At 38.0% G+C, this 17636-nt stretch overlaps 1 protein-coding gene and 1 pseudogene across 2 annotated transcripts; both read left to right on the top strand.

Annotated features, from left to right (window-relative positions):
• Positions 1-4580: 4580 nt before the first annotated feature.
• Positions 4581-10484, top strand: LOC107839886 (annotated as a pseudogene).
• A 2560-nt stretch (positions 10485-13044) lies between these two features.
• On the top strand, positions 13045-17581 carry LOC107839882 (embryogenesis-associated protein EMB8). Of its 2 annotated transcripts, none has more exons than XM_047394812.1 (5): positions 13045-14338; positions 14905-14994; positions 15440-15501; positions 16617-16717; positions 16995-17573. In XM_047394812.1, exons 1-5 carry the CDS (start codon positions 14088-14090, stop codon positions 17127-17129), a joined length of 639 nt encoding a protein of 212 aa, XP_047250768.1. In that variant the 5' UTR covers positions 13045-14087; the 3' UTR covers positions 17130-17573. The 2 variants fall into 2 exon arrangements, with proteins under 2 accessions (XP_047250768.1, XP_047250769.1); XM_047394813.1 differs by having other exon boundaries at positions 13063-13711; positions 16995-17581.
• Positions 17582-17636: the final 55 nt, after the last annotated feature.

Here is a 17636-nt window from a genome sequence, read left to right as displayed (position 1 = left end):
GGGAGGGGGAGGGTCTGGGCTCGGGCGCGGTCGGTTTTAGGGTGAGGGACTGGGCTTGGACGTGCAGGGGGCGAGGCGGGTGCTTAGGTGCGGCCCCAGGTCCAGGATGTGGGGAGGGGGCCTAGGCTCGGTTCCAGGCGGAGGGAGAGGGAGGGCTTGGGCTCGGGCGCGTTCTCGGGTGTAGGCGGGGGAGGGGGGGAGGTCTGGGCTCGGGCGGGGTCGGGGAGGAGGGTGAGGGACTGGGATTGGACGTGCGGGGGGCGAGGCGGGTGCTTGGGTGCGGCCCCAGGTCCAGGATGTGAGCAGGGGGCTTGGGCTCGGGCCTGGGCCCAGTTCCAGGCGGTGGGAGGGAGGGCCTGGGCTCGGGCGCAGTCCCGGGTCCAGGCGGGGGAAGGAGACATTGTCTCGGGCGCGGTCCTGTCCAGTTTAGGGGAGGGGCAGAGAGCCTGGGCTCGATTATGGTTCGGGGGGGAAGGACTGGGCCTATGTAGGGGCGAGTGCTGGGGGCAGGGCCTGGGCTCCTGAGTCCGGGCGGGGGAAGGGCTTGGGCTCGGGTGTGGTCCCGTGTTCGGGAGGAGGGAGGCTCGGGCACGAGGTCTCGGGTCCGGGATGGGGGAGGCCTATGCTCAAGTACGAACCAAAGGTAGGTGAGGCCTGGGCTTGGGTGCGAGGTCTCGGGTTCGAGCGGGGGGATAAGGGAGTCCTGGGGTTGGACACGACTTTCCGGGGAGGCCTGGGTTTGTACGCGAGGTCCCTTGTCCGAACCGAGGGTAGGGGGAAGGGGGCATGGGCTCGAGCTCTTGTCCAGGTTAGGGGTGGGGGGGAGAGCCTGAGCTCGGGCATGGTTCAGGCGATGGGGAGGGCCTGGGCTTGGGTGCAGTCCCGGGTTCGGGCGGGTGGATGGGGGAGGCCTGGGTTCGAACGCGACGTCCCTGGGAGGGTAGAGGGAGGCCTGGATTCGTACGCGAGGTCTCTGGTCTGTATCGAGGGTAGGTGAGGCCTGGGCTCGGGCGCGAGGTCTCGGGTTCGGGCGGGCCGATGGTGGAGGCCTGGGTTCGGACGGGACATCCCTGGGAGGGTAGGGGGAGGCCTGGGTTCGGACGTGAGGTCCCTGGTCCGGACCGAGGGTAGGGGGAGACCTGCGCTCGGGCAGCGGAGATGTCCTGGGCTAAGGCGCGGCTCCGGATTCTTGCCAGGGATGGGTAGGCATGGGCTCGGGCGTGGTCCCGGTTCTAGGCGGGGGGGGGGGGGAGGGGTGTCTAGGGCTCGGGCGTGGTCTTGAGGCCATATTCAGGCGGGGGAGGGAGTGGCGTGGAGGGCCCTATGCTCGAGCGTGGTCCTGGGTCCAGGCGTAGAAGGGAGGGACTGGGGAGAGAATTTCAGGTGTGGTCCCTGGTCCAAGCGGGAGAGGGAGGGCAGGGTGTCCTTGGCATGAGTGTGGTCCTGGGTCCAGGCAGGGGAGGCAGGGGAGGGGTTGGGGAGAGGATCTTGGACGTGGTCCCTGTTCCGGACCGAGGGTAGGGAGAGACTTGGGCTCGGGCACAGCTCCGGATCCTTGCCGGGGAGGGGTAGGCCTGGGCTCGGGCGCGGTCCCGGGTTCAGGCGAGGGAGGGGGAGGGGTGTGGAGGGTCCTATGCTTAAGCGTGGTCCTGGGTCCAGGCATAGAAGGGAGGCATAGAAGGGAGGGACTGGGGAGAGGATCTCGGGCGTGGTCCTTGGTCCAAGCGGGGGAGGGTGCGCTGGGTGTCCTTGGCACGAGCGTGGTCCTGGGTCCAGGCGGGGAAGGGGTTGGGGAAAGGATCTTGGGCGTGGTCCCTGGTCCAAGTGGGGGAGGGAGGGTTGGGTGTCCTTGGCTCGGGCGTGGTGTTGAGGCCAGATTCAGGTGGGGGAGGGAGGGGCGTGGAGGGTCCTATGCTTGAGCGTGGTCCTGGGTCCAAGCAGGGGAGGGAGGCCTGCCTGGGTTTCTGCGATCGGACGTGGTCTCGGGTCTAGACGGGTTAGGGATGGGCGGGGGGGTGTTCTGGGCGTTGTCTTACTTTTCGTTGTGCATCTTTTTCAACAACATAAATTTCAGTGGTTTGTCAATTTTTTCCATGTTAGTTCAAGAATTTCCTCGTTGAGGATGATTTTTTGACATCTAACTTTAACTGTTATAACACTTTATCTTGCTTCTATCCAGGTATGCATTCGTATCAAAGGAAGTTTACCTTCTGGAAAATGTTCGGGCTTAAGAAGTCACCCTGTATCGGAATGGGAGGAATCACACTGGATTCAAGGCTATTTTAGTTCAAATCCCTTTGAATCTGACAAGAAGCAAACTATAAAACCTGCAAGGAGAACTTCTTCAGAACCTAAACTTCTCAAAAATTCATCTTCTTTTTCTTCTCCACTTTCATTCCTCAGAAATCCCCAAATTACCTTAAACTCTCAACCCCCTTAAATTCATATATCAAATCAACTCATTTTATCCCGGGTCGAAATCTTCCACCATTTTATGGTAATGATGGTGAAGGAAATCCAAAAAACCCTGAATTTAAGCACCAAGAGATCACTGGTCCAACAGTTGAGCGCGACGTAACGCCACTTGCAAATGAGACCCGTGAAGTGCATGTACAGTTTAAGCTTGGTTTAGGAGGTTGGATTTCTTACATGACTCAGTTGTTGCCAATTCCGGAATCTCAATACAGAGTTTTTTGGCATTTGGGTTATTTCATTGGCGTTCACGATGAAGCGAGGGTTGAAGCCGAAGTTGAAGCCGATTTACTTCTTTAAGAAAATGGAAGAACAAAGTAGGTTGTAGATGTTGACTCTTTACTCTTCGAACTGCTAAGCAATTGAACTTGTTGTTAGGTCGCATTCAGGGTGTTACTTACTCTTGTGTTCAAACTTCTTGTTTGAACTTGTTACTTAGCTCATGTTGAGTACAAAAGAAAATCTATGATATCTTTGCTTTTGCTATGTCACACTTCCATTGATAGGGATTGGTCTACTTCCGATCTTTTAATTTTGAAGAGAAGCTTTGTTGATTGAGAAGTTCTTAGCTGGCCCGTGATTTTCTGCAATTCAGTGTTTTGAGTACAAAAGGAAGTAAATCATGCCTTTGTTTTCGCCATGTCACTATTACATTTATGGAGATATCTGGTCCACTTCTACCTGTTGGAGATATATGGTACACTCTGATCTTACTATTTGAAACAGAGCTTTGTTGGTTGGGACATTTTTTCTTTGCCCGCGATTTAAGTTGTTACAACAAATGTTTGATGTTGAATTTCTAAGCAGAATTAGATTTTCTGTTTAAGTTTTAGCTGCAATTAAGTGTTTATTGCAAAGAAACTCTATCACGCCTTTGTAAGATATGAGGTCCCTTCCTAACATAACTGGCTGTTTTAGAACCACCAGAAGTCAATGTCATGGACAAGATGAAGAAAATTGCAGACAAGTAAATAATTATGTATACTTGTAAAAGTAGTTCAAGCTATATTTGTATGTCTACATCTATGGCACAACATTTTCATCTTGCATGCTTCCTGATGAATATGATATTTTTGAAGGGTGATCCATTTAAAGTTTCAGTTTTTTTCTAAAAAGGAAAAAAGAAGAAGAAAAGAAACTAGAAAAGAAAAAAAACTGAAACTTTAAAGTATAGATGGGTGATCTCTGTGTTTAAATGGATACTCATATTTTACCCATTTTATCCATATTTGTATTAATTTATAAGAAAAAATATAACAACTTGAATGACATAATACGAGGGATTGACTCCACAACTGATGTATATATTTAATTTTTAACTCTATTTTTAACTTTAAAAATACTAAATGAAGTAAATATGTTTTTAGATTTTTTTGGCCAAACGGGTCCATAGATTATGCAAATAATGCTACTCCATTTGTCACAAAATTCCACAGTAATACAGACAAGTCATGCACGTGCACATTGACTAATAATTTCCGGCTTGAGTTTGAATGTTTGATTAGGCATAATTTAATTTAAATCTACAGATTATATACAGTATTCACGTACACCTACCGTAATTTGTCTCTTTTACTCTCTCCATTTAGTATTAGTTAGCTCCTATGAATTTAGCACATTTATTAAGAAATTGTAAATAAATTGAGTACATATTACTCCATCTCATCTCATGAATTTCGTCTAGAATAATGAGTATTTACAATTGATACTAGTACTAATCATTTGATTTTGATTCTGAAAATTGAGATCCATTTATGCATCGCTCAATAATTTTGAAAATTGTGTATATATTTAGCATTTCTACTAAAGGTGAAATTAGAAAATACGTATATAAAATACTCTTAATTTTTAGAAAGAAGATCAACTAATACAAAACGGAGGGAGTATATGTTTAATTATTGCCAACCCCTGTTAGGCTTTTACATAAATATTTGCGTCACTAGCCATCTTTCTGATCAGCCCCCCCAAATTTCAGTATTAACAATACTATAAACACACTTTACTGTGTGTATATTATTAATTATTATTGTATAAAAATATATGGTGACAGTGACATTCCAACTTATCATATTATTATTATTACTGAACTAGTAAACATTTTTAGCTCAAGGAGTCTACATTCAAGACTGGCGGCTTTGGCAGTTTTTTTAAAATATAATTTCCACTTGTAGCTCAGCTTAACCACTCTTCTCCCTTTGAACAAATTTAACTCAAACTTAACTACTCTTTTGCCCAACAATTTTCTTCTCCATTATTTGAAATCCCCATGGATTGCATTGGGTCAACCTCTGAATCACCATATATTCTTCTGCTTAAAGCTGCTCTCTTGATACCCATTTCTCATTATGTCTTGGGATTTCTGTTTCTACTCTCTGTATTTCTATATAATTACTTGGAGATGTACTTCATACAGGAATTATTAACTGGATTTAAGGGACAATATGTGTCTTTGACCTTTAATTCTTGCTGTGACCTCTATCAGGAGGTTGTTTCCAAGTGTAAACTTCTTCATGGCAGGTAATGAAATCTTGATATAGTTCTCTATTGCTGGAAAAATGTGATGGTGATTTGTAATCTATTGGTTAATGCAGGGTTTCGTCTACTCCATGGCTTTGCAGTCCTCATTTTCAGACTATTTTCTTGCAGTTCTTTGAAAGAGTACCTGCTTGCAATTATCAAAGGTGACTACTGACTATTGTGTTTGGTTCACGTGTTAGTTTTACTCTTCAGTTAGGACTTGGAAATGTTACTCACTTGAAATTGTAAAAGGGACAACATATTCTCATACCTATATATCTTTTACATAGTGAAGAATTGGTTTTTGGTCACTGATGCATTGTTTGCCTTCCCAGACAATTATTTAAAACACCTGATGGTGGGACAATAGCTCTGGATTGGCTACGGAATGTGGATGGTATAGTACATTTATATCTATATATATTTTTTATTTTTCAGACATCCTTGTGCGTTGAGGTAATTTATTCAATCATTTTATCAAGCCTACATATGAATAACTTGGTTGTATTAATTAAATCCTGATATAATGAAATAATACAATAAATGACTTGATTTACTACTGTTTTAAGTGTTAACTTGAAAGCTTTCTGAAATAGTTATGTTTAAGGGTGGATTTGTTATACTGTGTTGTTGGTTTTCATTTGATAGCACTTGAAGCTATTCTGATGTATGTCTGCTAAGTATTCAAGCTACTAGTTGTAAAATCATTTGATTTAACAAGCATCTATCTTAAGTTACAAGCTTATACCAGACCAAGTGAGTATTTTTGCACAACTAGATGAATGTTTTGGTTCTTGACTATCTCCTGTTGCTTTATATAAGCTATTTCGAGGAGTAAATTGACGCCAATTTCTGCTTTTTAATTTATTAGTTAAAAAACCATCCAGCGAAGGTTCTGATGGAATTCCGAGTGATGATAAAACTCCCATTGTTGTGGTGATTCCTGGTTTAACAAGCGACTCTAGTTCTGCTGTAAGCTTTCTTCCACTCTTTTTGCATTCCTCCGAAATATTGAATCTTCTGCTATCTTTTGTCTCTTTCTGTCGTGGAGAAATTTTTGTTGTGCTAACATAATTTTTGTTTCCTTGAGTTATTATTCCTCTTCCTTCTCTTGTGTTAGCATTTTTCTTCTCTTATCATTTCCGCTGTACTGGTATTGGTTTGCTTAACTCTTGTTATAATTTAACAGTACGTCAAGCATCTTGCTTTCAAGATGGCTAAATCTGGATGGAATGTCGTTGTGAGCAATCATCGCGGTCTCGGTGGAGTGGCAATAACTGTGAGTGCTCCTTCCTTAAGCAAGATTTTAATCTCTTCCAATTTAGTTGCTTTCGATAAGACAAGATATGGTCTAGATTTTCTTCAGTTGAATTGCCTTTGACAGGAACAATGCTGCGAACTTTCCAATTTTGTGCTGCTGTTGCATCAGCTTGTTTTTGATCTGAAACTTCCTTAATTATTATTTCACAAGCACAAACCATAAGATTTGGTGCATAACTGCGCAACATTGAAGAATTATTCTTCTAGCTTTGGGCACCAAGTTAATCTTTTATTTGCTCGACTTGATGTTAGCAACCTAGAGATACAGTATTCTGTACATTAACACATTTACTGAGTCCTGCAGAAGTAGTTGGTCATAAGGAATAAATTAAGCAATGCATACGTGGCTTAGTTTCTCGTATCTTGGGTTAATAGAATATCATGGAAGTAATTGTGTATTCAGATGGAATCATCAGTAATAAGTATATAAGACACTCATAATTCATGAATGAAATTTCCTGTAGGTGGATTTTATATTTTGCTCAAGGAAGCTGCTTATTTTTTAGTTGATTCATCTCTAAGGAAATACAATATTCCCCTATATGCCCCAGGATAGTGTCATTCTTGAAAGGCTCGTCTTTAGGTTTTTCCGTTATTAATGGTTCTGTTACTAAGGTGCATAACTTTGCTAGTAATATGTTTGTCTTATAAATATACAGTATGTATGATATTGACCAATGAAAATTAAACATTAATGATATCTTGATGGCAGTCTGATAGCCTCTATAATGCTGGATACACGGAGGACATCCGCAAAATCATTGACCATCTCCACACCCAATACCCTCAAGCTCCTTTATTTGCTGTTGGCACTAGCATTGGTGCTAATGTTCTGGTACACAATTACTTACTTTGTTATTGAATATTTTGTTTGCTTTCCTAATATGAGTTTGAAATTGTGCATCACTGCTGTGCTAAATAATCTTCTTTACGGTTACCCGAAAACTGAAACTAATTTTGGAAGATAACGGAAGAGAATTATTATAGGTCCTATCCTTATAGTAAAATATCTTCAGAGAAGTTATTGTTGTCAGTATGGTTCATATACACACGCATATGATAACAGTCCATACGACTATCATAATGCTTTAGTTGTCAGTTCTTCAAAGTTATATAGTAATTCCCTAGTGTATAAAAACATTTTGACCATTACAAAAGAATTTCCCAATTTAGTATCAAAGTTGCATCTAAACAAGATTGTTCTCAGCTTACTAGGTTGTTCATCTGCTTAAGTTTGATATGTTACAAACCTTAAGCGTGAACAGATGTGCTGATGATTCGACTTCAAAGACTTCCAGTCAATGTAGATTCCTCTTCTAAATTTTGAGCATCCAATAAGTTCAGCTATATGCAATATGGCAACTGTTCTGGATGAAGCCAAGATCTATTTCATTTGACAATATTAATAATTTCCAGGTAAAATTTCTTGGTGAGGAAGGAGTTGATACTCCGCTTGTTGGGGCGGCTGCAATCTGTTCTCCTTGGGACCTTTTGGTTAGTAACTAGACTATCTAATATGCAAGCTTTCACTTTTTCTAATGTATTGGTGGATAACCAACTTCTTTGGTTTCATACATGTCACTATTTATCTTGTATTTCTTCCTGCTAAGTTGGATTTTGTTACATTTTGTTTATTTCTTGGGTTAAGGGCTGTTTTGGATGGTATGATCTGTTGGATTATCACGATCCGGAAAGAGTTTGTCTAGTCTGAAACAATTCACTGAAGGTGCTAGATGAATATAGTGATGGCAGCAACATAGTTTAATTAAAGTCAAATTAGTCATTTCTAAGTTGATTCTGTACCACAAGGAACTATGCTCATTTTTTATGCAAAGGTTTATCTGTCTTTTTTTTTTTTCCAGATTGGTGACAGGTTTATTAAGCGCAGGGCTGCTCAGAGAATCTATGACAGAGCTTTAGGAATTGGATTAAAAGCTTATGCCCAGCTGTAAGTAATGGCATAGTAGTTGGATGTGATGGCATAATTCCTAAAGTAATTCTATGTCAAAACTAGTGTACTTTTATTTGAGTTGGCCTTAATTCGGGTGTCCTAATTCTTTTGTGTGGTGAAATCTGAGTTCTGCAGGCATCAGAGTATTTTGCCTCGTCTGAAAGATTGGGAAAGCATTTCTAAGGTAAACTATTTCTCTTATTGATCTCTTATCAAAGCTTTAACTTCTCTGTCAATCACTTAATCAATCAACCAACTAAGCCTCAATCGACACTAGTTTTGGTTATACGAATTTTCTATATCCATTCGGCTCTCCCACTGGTTCCATCCATGCAACCCCTTTCCGTTTGAACTAAATCCCGGTGCAGATAGAGCACGTGCCTAGGGGAGAGCGTCTTAGCAAATCCAATGTTGGGAGGATTTATAATATTATGACTACTTAACTGATAAAAAATGATATTAGGACTGCTGCGACCAGCTATGTAGATCTCGCATATGTGTAGTTCCCTTATTAAAATATACTGTGTTCTTCTAATTTCTGAGGTTCCTAGCCTGCACCCAAACTTAGGTGTCTCTGTAAAGCAAGTTATGGAGATTATAGGAGTTCTTTCGTGTATTGCTTATTCTGACGACTTATTGTATTTGTTTCTCTTGCAGATAAGTTGTATCAGAGACTATGACAAACATGTTGTTTGTGTTCTTGCTAATTATGAGGTAACACAACTTAACCCCCTTTTTCAATACGTCTGTCCAATGCCTCGTTAATAATCTGCACTTATTTCCATCCCCTCTCCCCCAAGACTGTTGATACGTACTACAGGAAAGTTAGCTGTGGCGGTTATGTAGCAAAAGTGGGGATCCCCCTCCTCTGCATTAGCGCCTTGGATGATCCAGTCTGTACGAGGGAAACAATTCCATGGGATGAATGTCGGTATGTCATCCTTTGTGTTGCAAAGTCTCTCCTTTTAGCTTCATTTCAAATTTTTAGATAGGGTAAAAGGTCGGTACCAATGTGAAGCTGTACAATTGAAAGATTATATGGTTGTACGGAAAAAGATGTTACTGTATGGTTACTAACTAGGCTTACTCCGTATTTCACCCATTATTATTATGAACACACATAATCATCTATAGCAAGTTGAGGCTTTCTTATATTGTAAATATAGCATGACAATACGATTCTCTTTCAGGGCAAACAAAAATGTCGTACTAGCTACCACACAGCATGGGGGACACTTAGGACATCTTGAAGGGATGACCGCAAAAAGCCTCTGGTAATATGTGTTCCTCTCATCGCAGATATGGTTTTTGGCATTCTAATTTATTCTACTTTTTGTTAAATCAAATTATCACAGCATCTCGCTAATATTCAGCCATTTGCATGCGAAAACGCTCTAAAACCAAGGATCCAGAAAAGAAATGAGTTCTTCGAGACAAACTTTGTGTTTGGAGGGGGCTTTAATTAGAATTGAGTGATCTTGTGTCATTTGTATTCAGATGTATCGGTCGTATCCTTCAAGCTTTTGTATTGAAATGTCGGGTGACTAATTTAGTAGTAGTATGATATCCACGATGAGAACAAGTTATCATCATGTCCTCCTTATCTATCTGCAGGTGGGTTAGGGCCGTTGATGAATACCTTTGTGCTCTGAACTCCAGCTCATTGAACTGTAGAGAAAAGGTATGCAGATTTGCACACTTCCTCCCCTTTACATTGCTCATGATCATTTTATAGATAATCTTACCTATGTAGTTAATTGGCTTACATTGATTAATAGCTCTACTAGCTCGTAAGTTATCGCGAAGGTCCACGGTAAATTCTTACTTATATATCAGCATGATATTTTGGGAACCTTGAAAGCTATACCTTATGTCATTGTATTATGCAGATACAAAATACCACAGTGGACAGTCCCCTGAAATCAATTGATGAGGCACCATATGTGAATGTTATGAACGGTTTAGTGAAAAGACATCAGGTGAAGTAGGAAATGAGCAACTGGTTGAAGATGACAAGGCTGGAGATGGCATTAGAGTTGTCAATGGCAGGGTGCAACAAGAACACAAATGCAATGGAACTAGCCTGTTAGTGACCAGTATTAGAGTCTAAAAATGCATCAAGAACCATAAAGTTTAGAGTTTGGTTAAACTTTGTATTTTACTATTATTAAGGAAGATTCAGCTTGTGTTTGGACATGCGATATGAAGTCATGATTTTAAATCACGTGATTCGGGATCTGGATTTGAAATCCCACTCTAAAGGCTAAATACCTAGATAGCCCATTATACTTCGCAAGATTTTCAAGTTAGATACATAAACCTATCTGTAGGAACTCCACTATGGGCTAATACTTGAGTCCACGAGACCACCCAGTACTCCATGTCCAATTTTCTTCTCCATTAATGACTCCAACATCTTTTCATATTCTCCCATAACCCCTCCCCATACACACACACTTAAATTTTTGCATTGAATTTTGTATTGCTTTAAATTTTTGGTCTGTAGTTCCACGAATAAGCACTAGATCATTTTAAATTTTTCCAAAAAATGAATTATGCTTGGTGCGAAAATATTGTTCGTACACTGTAAAAAGATTGTATTAAAGAATAACTAAAAGATTGTAGTATTAAAGAATAACTAGTAGCTACTATTGTTGACCGGTGGATCATTATAAATTAAGCTTAGTTTAAAGTTTATAATCTCAAAAATTTATTTATAAAAGGAACATGAAGATGTGATTAATGTTTATACTACCTAAAAGATTCAAATTCTATGTCCAAACAAAAATTTCAACCTGATTTCCTTCATATTGCATGTTCAAACGGGCTTATACAAATTTTAAGGCTTCCTAGTTTGATCATATATTTCAATTTATTTTTTTTTCTAAACTCTCTGTCAAGTTAAATAGCTTCAAATAATTGAAGTCTCAACATTAGAATATTAAAATTGGAACTAGCTAGTGATCAGTATTTGACCATGAAGTTGTTAGTAAAATTAGAATTCATGTCATAGGATACTAATTAATAAAGTCTTTTTTGGAGTTTTGGTTGTAGGATCCATTAGGGGTCCTTAAAAAGTGGATCTAAGTGGGGTTTTGTGAGTTGTAGTTTTTCTAAAGATCTGTGTGGATTAATATCTAAAGCACATGTGAGTTGTATGTGTGGCTTATATCTTAACTAATACTTATATTTTTATCATACAAATTTCAATATTAACGATACTATAACCATTACGACTTTGCTATATATTATACTCCTTATTTATTGTAGTATAAAAATATATGGTGACAGTGACAACTGGCATATACCAATTTATTATCATTATTACTGGACAAGAAAACGTTGGCTCAAGACAGATGAAGCCTTTTTTATTATTTCCTTGTGGCTCGGCCCAACTTTTTTTTCTGTTCAATTCGTGTGGAACTTGAGATATTGATAGGGTTCTAAACTAAAATTTTGTGAATAAAATAATGGGCTTCAGATCAGATTGAATTAGATTTAAAAATTAGTTTAACAAATGAATTATATAAGAAGCTTAATAATTAAATCTTAATTAATATGTGATTCAACTCTCTTGCACATTCAAGATTGGACATTTGAAATGCGAATCATAAAAAGTAAATCTAATATCAAGTAAAATCAAACATTGTCATGAATTTGATTCTGTTATGATTAAAAATATTGGATCTTAAGTATGGTCATCTTAAAGGGCTTGTTTTTACTTTTGGAAAAGAGATAAATAAACTCACAAATTATGATAAATGATATGTATATATTCTATGTTGTATTTTGGATACGTATATGTCCCTATTGTTAATGAAATGGTACGTATATGCCCCTCACATTAACGTTAGGGGCATATGTGTACCCAAAGTATGACGAAAGATATATACGTACCATTTTCATAGTTCGAGGATATATTTGTCCCTTTTTAATTTTAATTTTTTTAATACAAATAGTTAACTCAAACCCACTACCGGACCCAATAAATCCATATCTCTATTTTTTGTTCCAAATTGAATACCCCTCTGTTTTTCTCTTAAACGTGAACCCCAATCAAATTGCAGTGATTGATTTGCTGCTGCTAGTTGGTGTTCACTGATTGGAGAGATGGAGATTCGGCAGGAGGTAGACAGAGCTAAGGGCGCGACGATGATTCGTCGGTGGGGTATTTTTGATTCAACAGAGATGGTGGCTATGTTGGTGTTAACTGATGGTGGATAGTATTTTTCTGGTAAAATTTTGCTAAAAATTGAAATCTGAAGGGTCAATTTATTTGGTGTTTCTTTTTGGGTGTTATGAATTAATAGTTTTTTATTTGTTGAAATTGATAGTAGTGTGTGTGTATCGCCATAGGGGTGGGAAAAATGTATCTGTTGGATAGGCATCTCTTGAATTTTAATTGCGACCAAGTCAAGCAGTGAATTTGAGTTAATTATTTGAGATAAAAAAAATTAAAATAAAAAAGGGACAAATATATTCCTAAACTATGATAAATGATACGTATAATATATATATCTTTCGTCATACTTTAGATACCCCTACTATTAGTGTAACAGATATAGTCGCACTATTTTATTAATGATAAAAGATGAAAAGCATATATATACCTAAAATATAACCTTTAATATTATCCCTTTTCTGTTTTACTTTTACCAACAAAGAGCAAAGTAATTTCCAAATATAAAGACAAGCTAAGAGCAAAAGAATATTACGAAACACGACAACTAAACAAAATTTGGCACACCATATAATATTTTCATCACACCATATAATATTGTCCTTTTAAGTATTGAAATTGAATTTAAAATATTCTTAGTTAATCTATTGATTCTAAAATTCCTCCTTCTACCTTTATAGCTCAAATTTACATTTACTACTAACAACCCTTTGTTAAACCATAATTAGAGATTTTATTTATTATGTGGTAGTTTTGTATTGATGGTAAATTAAATTAATTAAAATATTGTTATCTTATATCAAACTCCGGCGTCCGGCCCAACTAAAACTGTCGACCAATCCAATCTATTAAACCCGAAGAAACTTGTTCATGTATGCTTTTGTGCATAAGTGTAGTAGGATCATCACAAGGCGAGTTATCTGCAATTTGTGGTATCTGCTAGGGCCAGTTGCATTCTTGATTTGCTCAATTTGCTTGCAGAAACAAATGCAATCGCTATTAAATCCCATCATCTTTTCTAACCATTGTAACAGCAAATTCATTCTTATTATTATTGTCATCAGCAGTAGTACAACTGAATTGAGAGCTGGAACTCTTCAATCATCAAAAAGATTCTTGTCATGGAAGAGGAAAAGATTGGCTATGGTCTGCCAGTTTGGTCCATTAAATTTAGGACTCCAATATGCAGAGTAAAAGATTCCAAGGTGAAATAGAAAAACACTGATGAAATGCGCTATCCACAAGTCTCATCAACTACATGTGAGAAACATGTCAGTATTTATTTAAAAGCGCTCCGGTAGTTTTAGTTGGGTTCAAGTTTGATTATAAGAATTTACTAAAATTTCTAATTATGGTAAGGGTAAATTTGGGTCGTAAAGGTGGATGGATGGAAGGATATTTTAGAGCCGATAAGTTAACGAAAGGTATTCTAGGGCCAATTTCAATACTCGAAGACCCTTTTTGTATAATATTATCACACCATATAACACTGTCACACCATGTTAATAGTCAGTTGTTACCTGTAACTGATTCCCAAATTGGCTAAGCTAACCATTGCTCTTCCTTCTATAAAATTTAATAACAACTTCCCTTTGCCCAACTAACTACTTTCTTCTCCATCATTCTTTCTTTCTTTCTGAGATCCCAATGGATTGCATTCGGTTAACCTCTGAATCTCCATATGTTCTTCTGCTTAATGCTGCTTTCTTGATACCCATCGCTCATTATGTACTGGCATTTCTGTTTTTACTCTCTTTATTCCTTTACAATTTCGTGGAAATGTACTTCATACAAGAATTATTCACTGCATTTAGGGGACAACGTGTCTCTTTGACCTTTAATTCTTCTTGTGACCTCTATCAAGAAGTTGTTTCCAAGTGTAAAATGCTCCATGGCAGGTAAACAACTGAATAATGGGGTGGGGAAAAATGTTTTCTTGATATATGCTTTCTCATTCTTGATCATCTTGGAAAAATGTGATGGTGATTTGCCATCAGTCTAATAAAAGAATTTGTATCAGGTGGACTGTAAGTCTAAATCATGTTGTGTTAGTATACTTTTTGATCAACTGTTGTGTTAGTATACTTTTTGATCAACTACTTGTTGCTATATACTCCCTCCATCTTAATACTATATCTTGTCTGGTTTTGACCTAACACGGAGTTTAAGAAAGTGGAGAGTATTAGTGAATCTTATAGTCTTAAACTAATACTATTAAAGAGTGGCTGTAAAACGAGCTAAAAAGGAAAGTAGGATAAATAAATTGAAACAAAGGGAGTATAATCAATGAATTCTATAGTATTTATCAGGAGAGGTGTTGATTAGTACTGCTGTAATAGGCTGGTTTGTAGCCTTGAAGTTTGAACTGAGTTTTGTGTTGAACATAAGAGCTATAGCTTTTCTGCTTTTGTTTCTACTTTCTCTCTTTTGTCCCTCATTGGTATTAATCTATTGCTTAATGCAGGTTTTCTTCTACTCCATGGCTTTGCAGTCCTCATCTTCAGACTGTTTTTTTGCAGTTGTTTGAAAGAATACCTGCTTGCAACTATCAAAGGTGACAATTTACAGGCTTCTTCAGTTTTTGTCCTTTTTATTTTAAATTCTGCAATATGTTCTCTGAAGGGTTGCAGTTGTTGTTTCTCTTTTGTAAAGAAAGAATTTGGTCCTTTGGACTTTTATCGTTTTTAGTAATCAATTTGGGAGCATGCTTTTCTCTATATGTCAATCTAAGATATTGCACTGTCAGTCAAGTTACCTTTTCTGGAGAAGTGATTTTTCTCTCCTTTGTCTGTTGAGAACTACTGGCAAACATTTATCTTTAGTTGCACTTACCACTTGAACTGCTTGTGTACGGTTTCATGACGTGTTAATTTTACTTTTCATTTTGCACTGAAAATGTACTCACTTGATTTTGTGTAAAGAGAACATATTCTCATATCTATTTATCTTTTGCATAGTGAAGAATTGATTTTTGGTAACTGATGCATTGTTTGCCTCAGACAGATATTTAAAACAACTGATGGTGAGACAATTGCTCTGGATTGGCTACGGAATGTGGATGGTAAAGTACATTTTATCGATTTATATTCGTTCATCTCGATTGTTACAACTCATAATATGATAAAAAGACATTTTATTTTAAAGATTATGTTTGTTAGCTAACTAGTTCTAAAGGTTTGAATTTAAGAAAACTTGGCACAGAATTCTAGTTGTTCATATCGAAGAAGAAGGATTAGTTAAACAGATTACCCAACTTGATAGTATATAAGATTGATTTAGGCGTACAATTTACAATCTTTTTGTTGAGAAAATTTAGAGGAAGAAAGAAGGTGGTATTATATTCTATTCTATCCGTTAGTTTTTCTGAAACAAAGCAGTCATCAAAAGGGTTTTAGAAGTAAGAACAAAAATGCTCAAAAAAATAGAAACAAAAAGGTAATGGAAGAACTTCTCTTCCACCTCCATCTTTTAGGATGTGAAACTTTTTGAATTATAATGAGCCATATAAAATTGAATTCCTTTTTTTTTTTTGACGAGTTTGAATGGAAAGAAATATAAGGGTGTAGGAAGTAATCAGAGTGGTTCTAAATAGATTCAAATTATTTCTCTGTTTTCCCACAATATTGGAGCTTATCTAATCATTCTATCAAAAAGTGGTTTTCCATGCTTAGGTAACTTAGCTTTCTATGTTTGTTCTTTTTCCAGACATCCTTGTGCTTAGCTTATTCAAGCACTCTATCAAGCCTATATCATAAATGACTTCACTGCATTAGTTAAATTCTGATACAATGAAATAATATAATCAATGATTTGCTTGACTAATGTCTACTTGTTAGCTTGCTGAAATAGTTATTTTTAAGGGTGGATTTGTTATTTCGTTGTTGGTGTTAGCTCGCGGAAGTAGTAATGTGTAAGGGTGGATTCGTTATTCTATTGTTGGTTGCCTTTTGATAGCACATGATGCTATTCTGATGTATATCTGCTAAATATTCATGCTACTAGTTGTAAAATCATTTGCTTTAACAAGTACCTATCTAAGGTTACAAGCTTATACCAGACCAAGTGAGTATTTTTGCACAACTAGATGAATGTTCTGGTTCTTGACTATCTGCTGTTCCTTTATATAAGTTATTAGAGGAGCGAATTGATGTCTATTTCTGCTTTTTAATTTATTAGTTAAAAAAACATACAAGGAAGGTTCTGATGGAGTTCCGAGTGATGATAAAACTCCCATCATTTTGGTGATTCCTGGTTTAACAAGCGACTCTAATTCTGCTGTAAGCTTTCTTCCACTCTTTTTGCTTTCCTCCGAAATATTGAAATTTCTGCTACCTTTTGTCTCTTTCAGTCGTGGAGATTTTTTTGGTGCTCAAATAGTTATTTATTTCCTCGAGTTATTATGTTTCTTCCTTCTCTTGTGTGAGCATTTTCTTCTCTTTATGTCTGTTATCATTTCCACTGTATTGATATTGGTTTGAGCTCTGTCATATTGTTACTTGAGATTATGTGCTTTCGTTTGTAAACTTTTGCTTTAACTCTGTTTTAATTTAATAGTACGTCAAGCATCTTGCTTTAAAGATGACTAAATCTGGATGGAATGTTGTCGTGAGCAATCATCGGGGTCTCGGGGGATTGTCAATAACTGTGAGTACTCCTTCCTTAAGCAAAGATTTAATCTCTTCCAGTTGAGTTCACTTTATCAATGCCGTGAACTTTCTAATTTTGTGTTGCTGTCGCGTCAGATTGTTTTGATCTGGAACTGCCTTATTAATATTTCAAAAGCACAAAATTGTAAGATTAGGTGCATAGCTGCACAACGTTGAAGAATTTCTTTTCCCGCTCCTTTCACCAAGTAAATCTTATGTGTTACAGCTTCATATTAGCAACCTAGAGATACAGATATTCTGTGCATTAATATATTTGCAGCATCCTGCAGAAGTAATCGGTCATAAGGAATAAATTGAGCAGTAGTTTTTTATTCAGATGGGGATCAAAGTACTGTACTTGCTTTCCTGGTCAAAGTGACACTTATGAATGAAGTTTCCTGTAGGTTGATCGTAGTCTTTGCTCAAGGAATATGTTTATTTTAGTTATCATGTCTAAGGAAATACAGTAGTCCCCTATATGCCACAGGAGAGTCGTCATTCTTGAAAGATTCGGTCTTTAGCTTTTCCCATTCTCATGATTCTGTTACTA

This window comes from Capsicum annuum, chromosome 8 (genome assembly GCF_002878395.1).
Source record: "Capsicum annuum cultivar UCD-10X-F1 chromosome 8, UCD10Xv1.1, whole genome shotgun sequence".
Taxonomy (NCBI): domain Eukaryota; kingdom Viridiplantae; phylum Streptophyta; class Magnoliopsida; order Solanales; family Solanaceae; genus Capsicum; species Capsicum annuum.
The sequence above is the reverse complement of the archived record's forward strand: the minus strand, read 5'-3'. Positions and strand labels throughout refer to the sequence as shown.

What these genes read in the sequence shown, in the direction of transcription:
- LOC107839882 (XM_047394812.1), top strand. Translation starts at nt 14,088, where the DNA reads ATGGATTGCATTCGGTTAACCTCTGAATCTCCATATGTTCTTCTGCTT. An exon ending in TTGGCTACGGAATGTGGATG is followed by an intron (nt 15,502 to 16,616) that starts GTAAAGTACATT and finishes TTAATTTATTAG; the next exon opens with TTAAAAAAACATACAAGGAA. An exon ending in CAAGCGACTCTAATTCTGCT is followed by an intron (nt 16,718 to 16,994) that starts GTAAGCTTTCTT and finishes TTAATTTAATAG; the next exon opens with TACGTCAAGCATCTTGCTTT.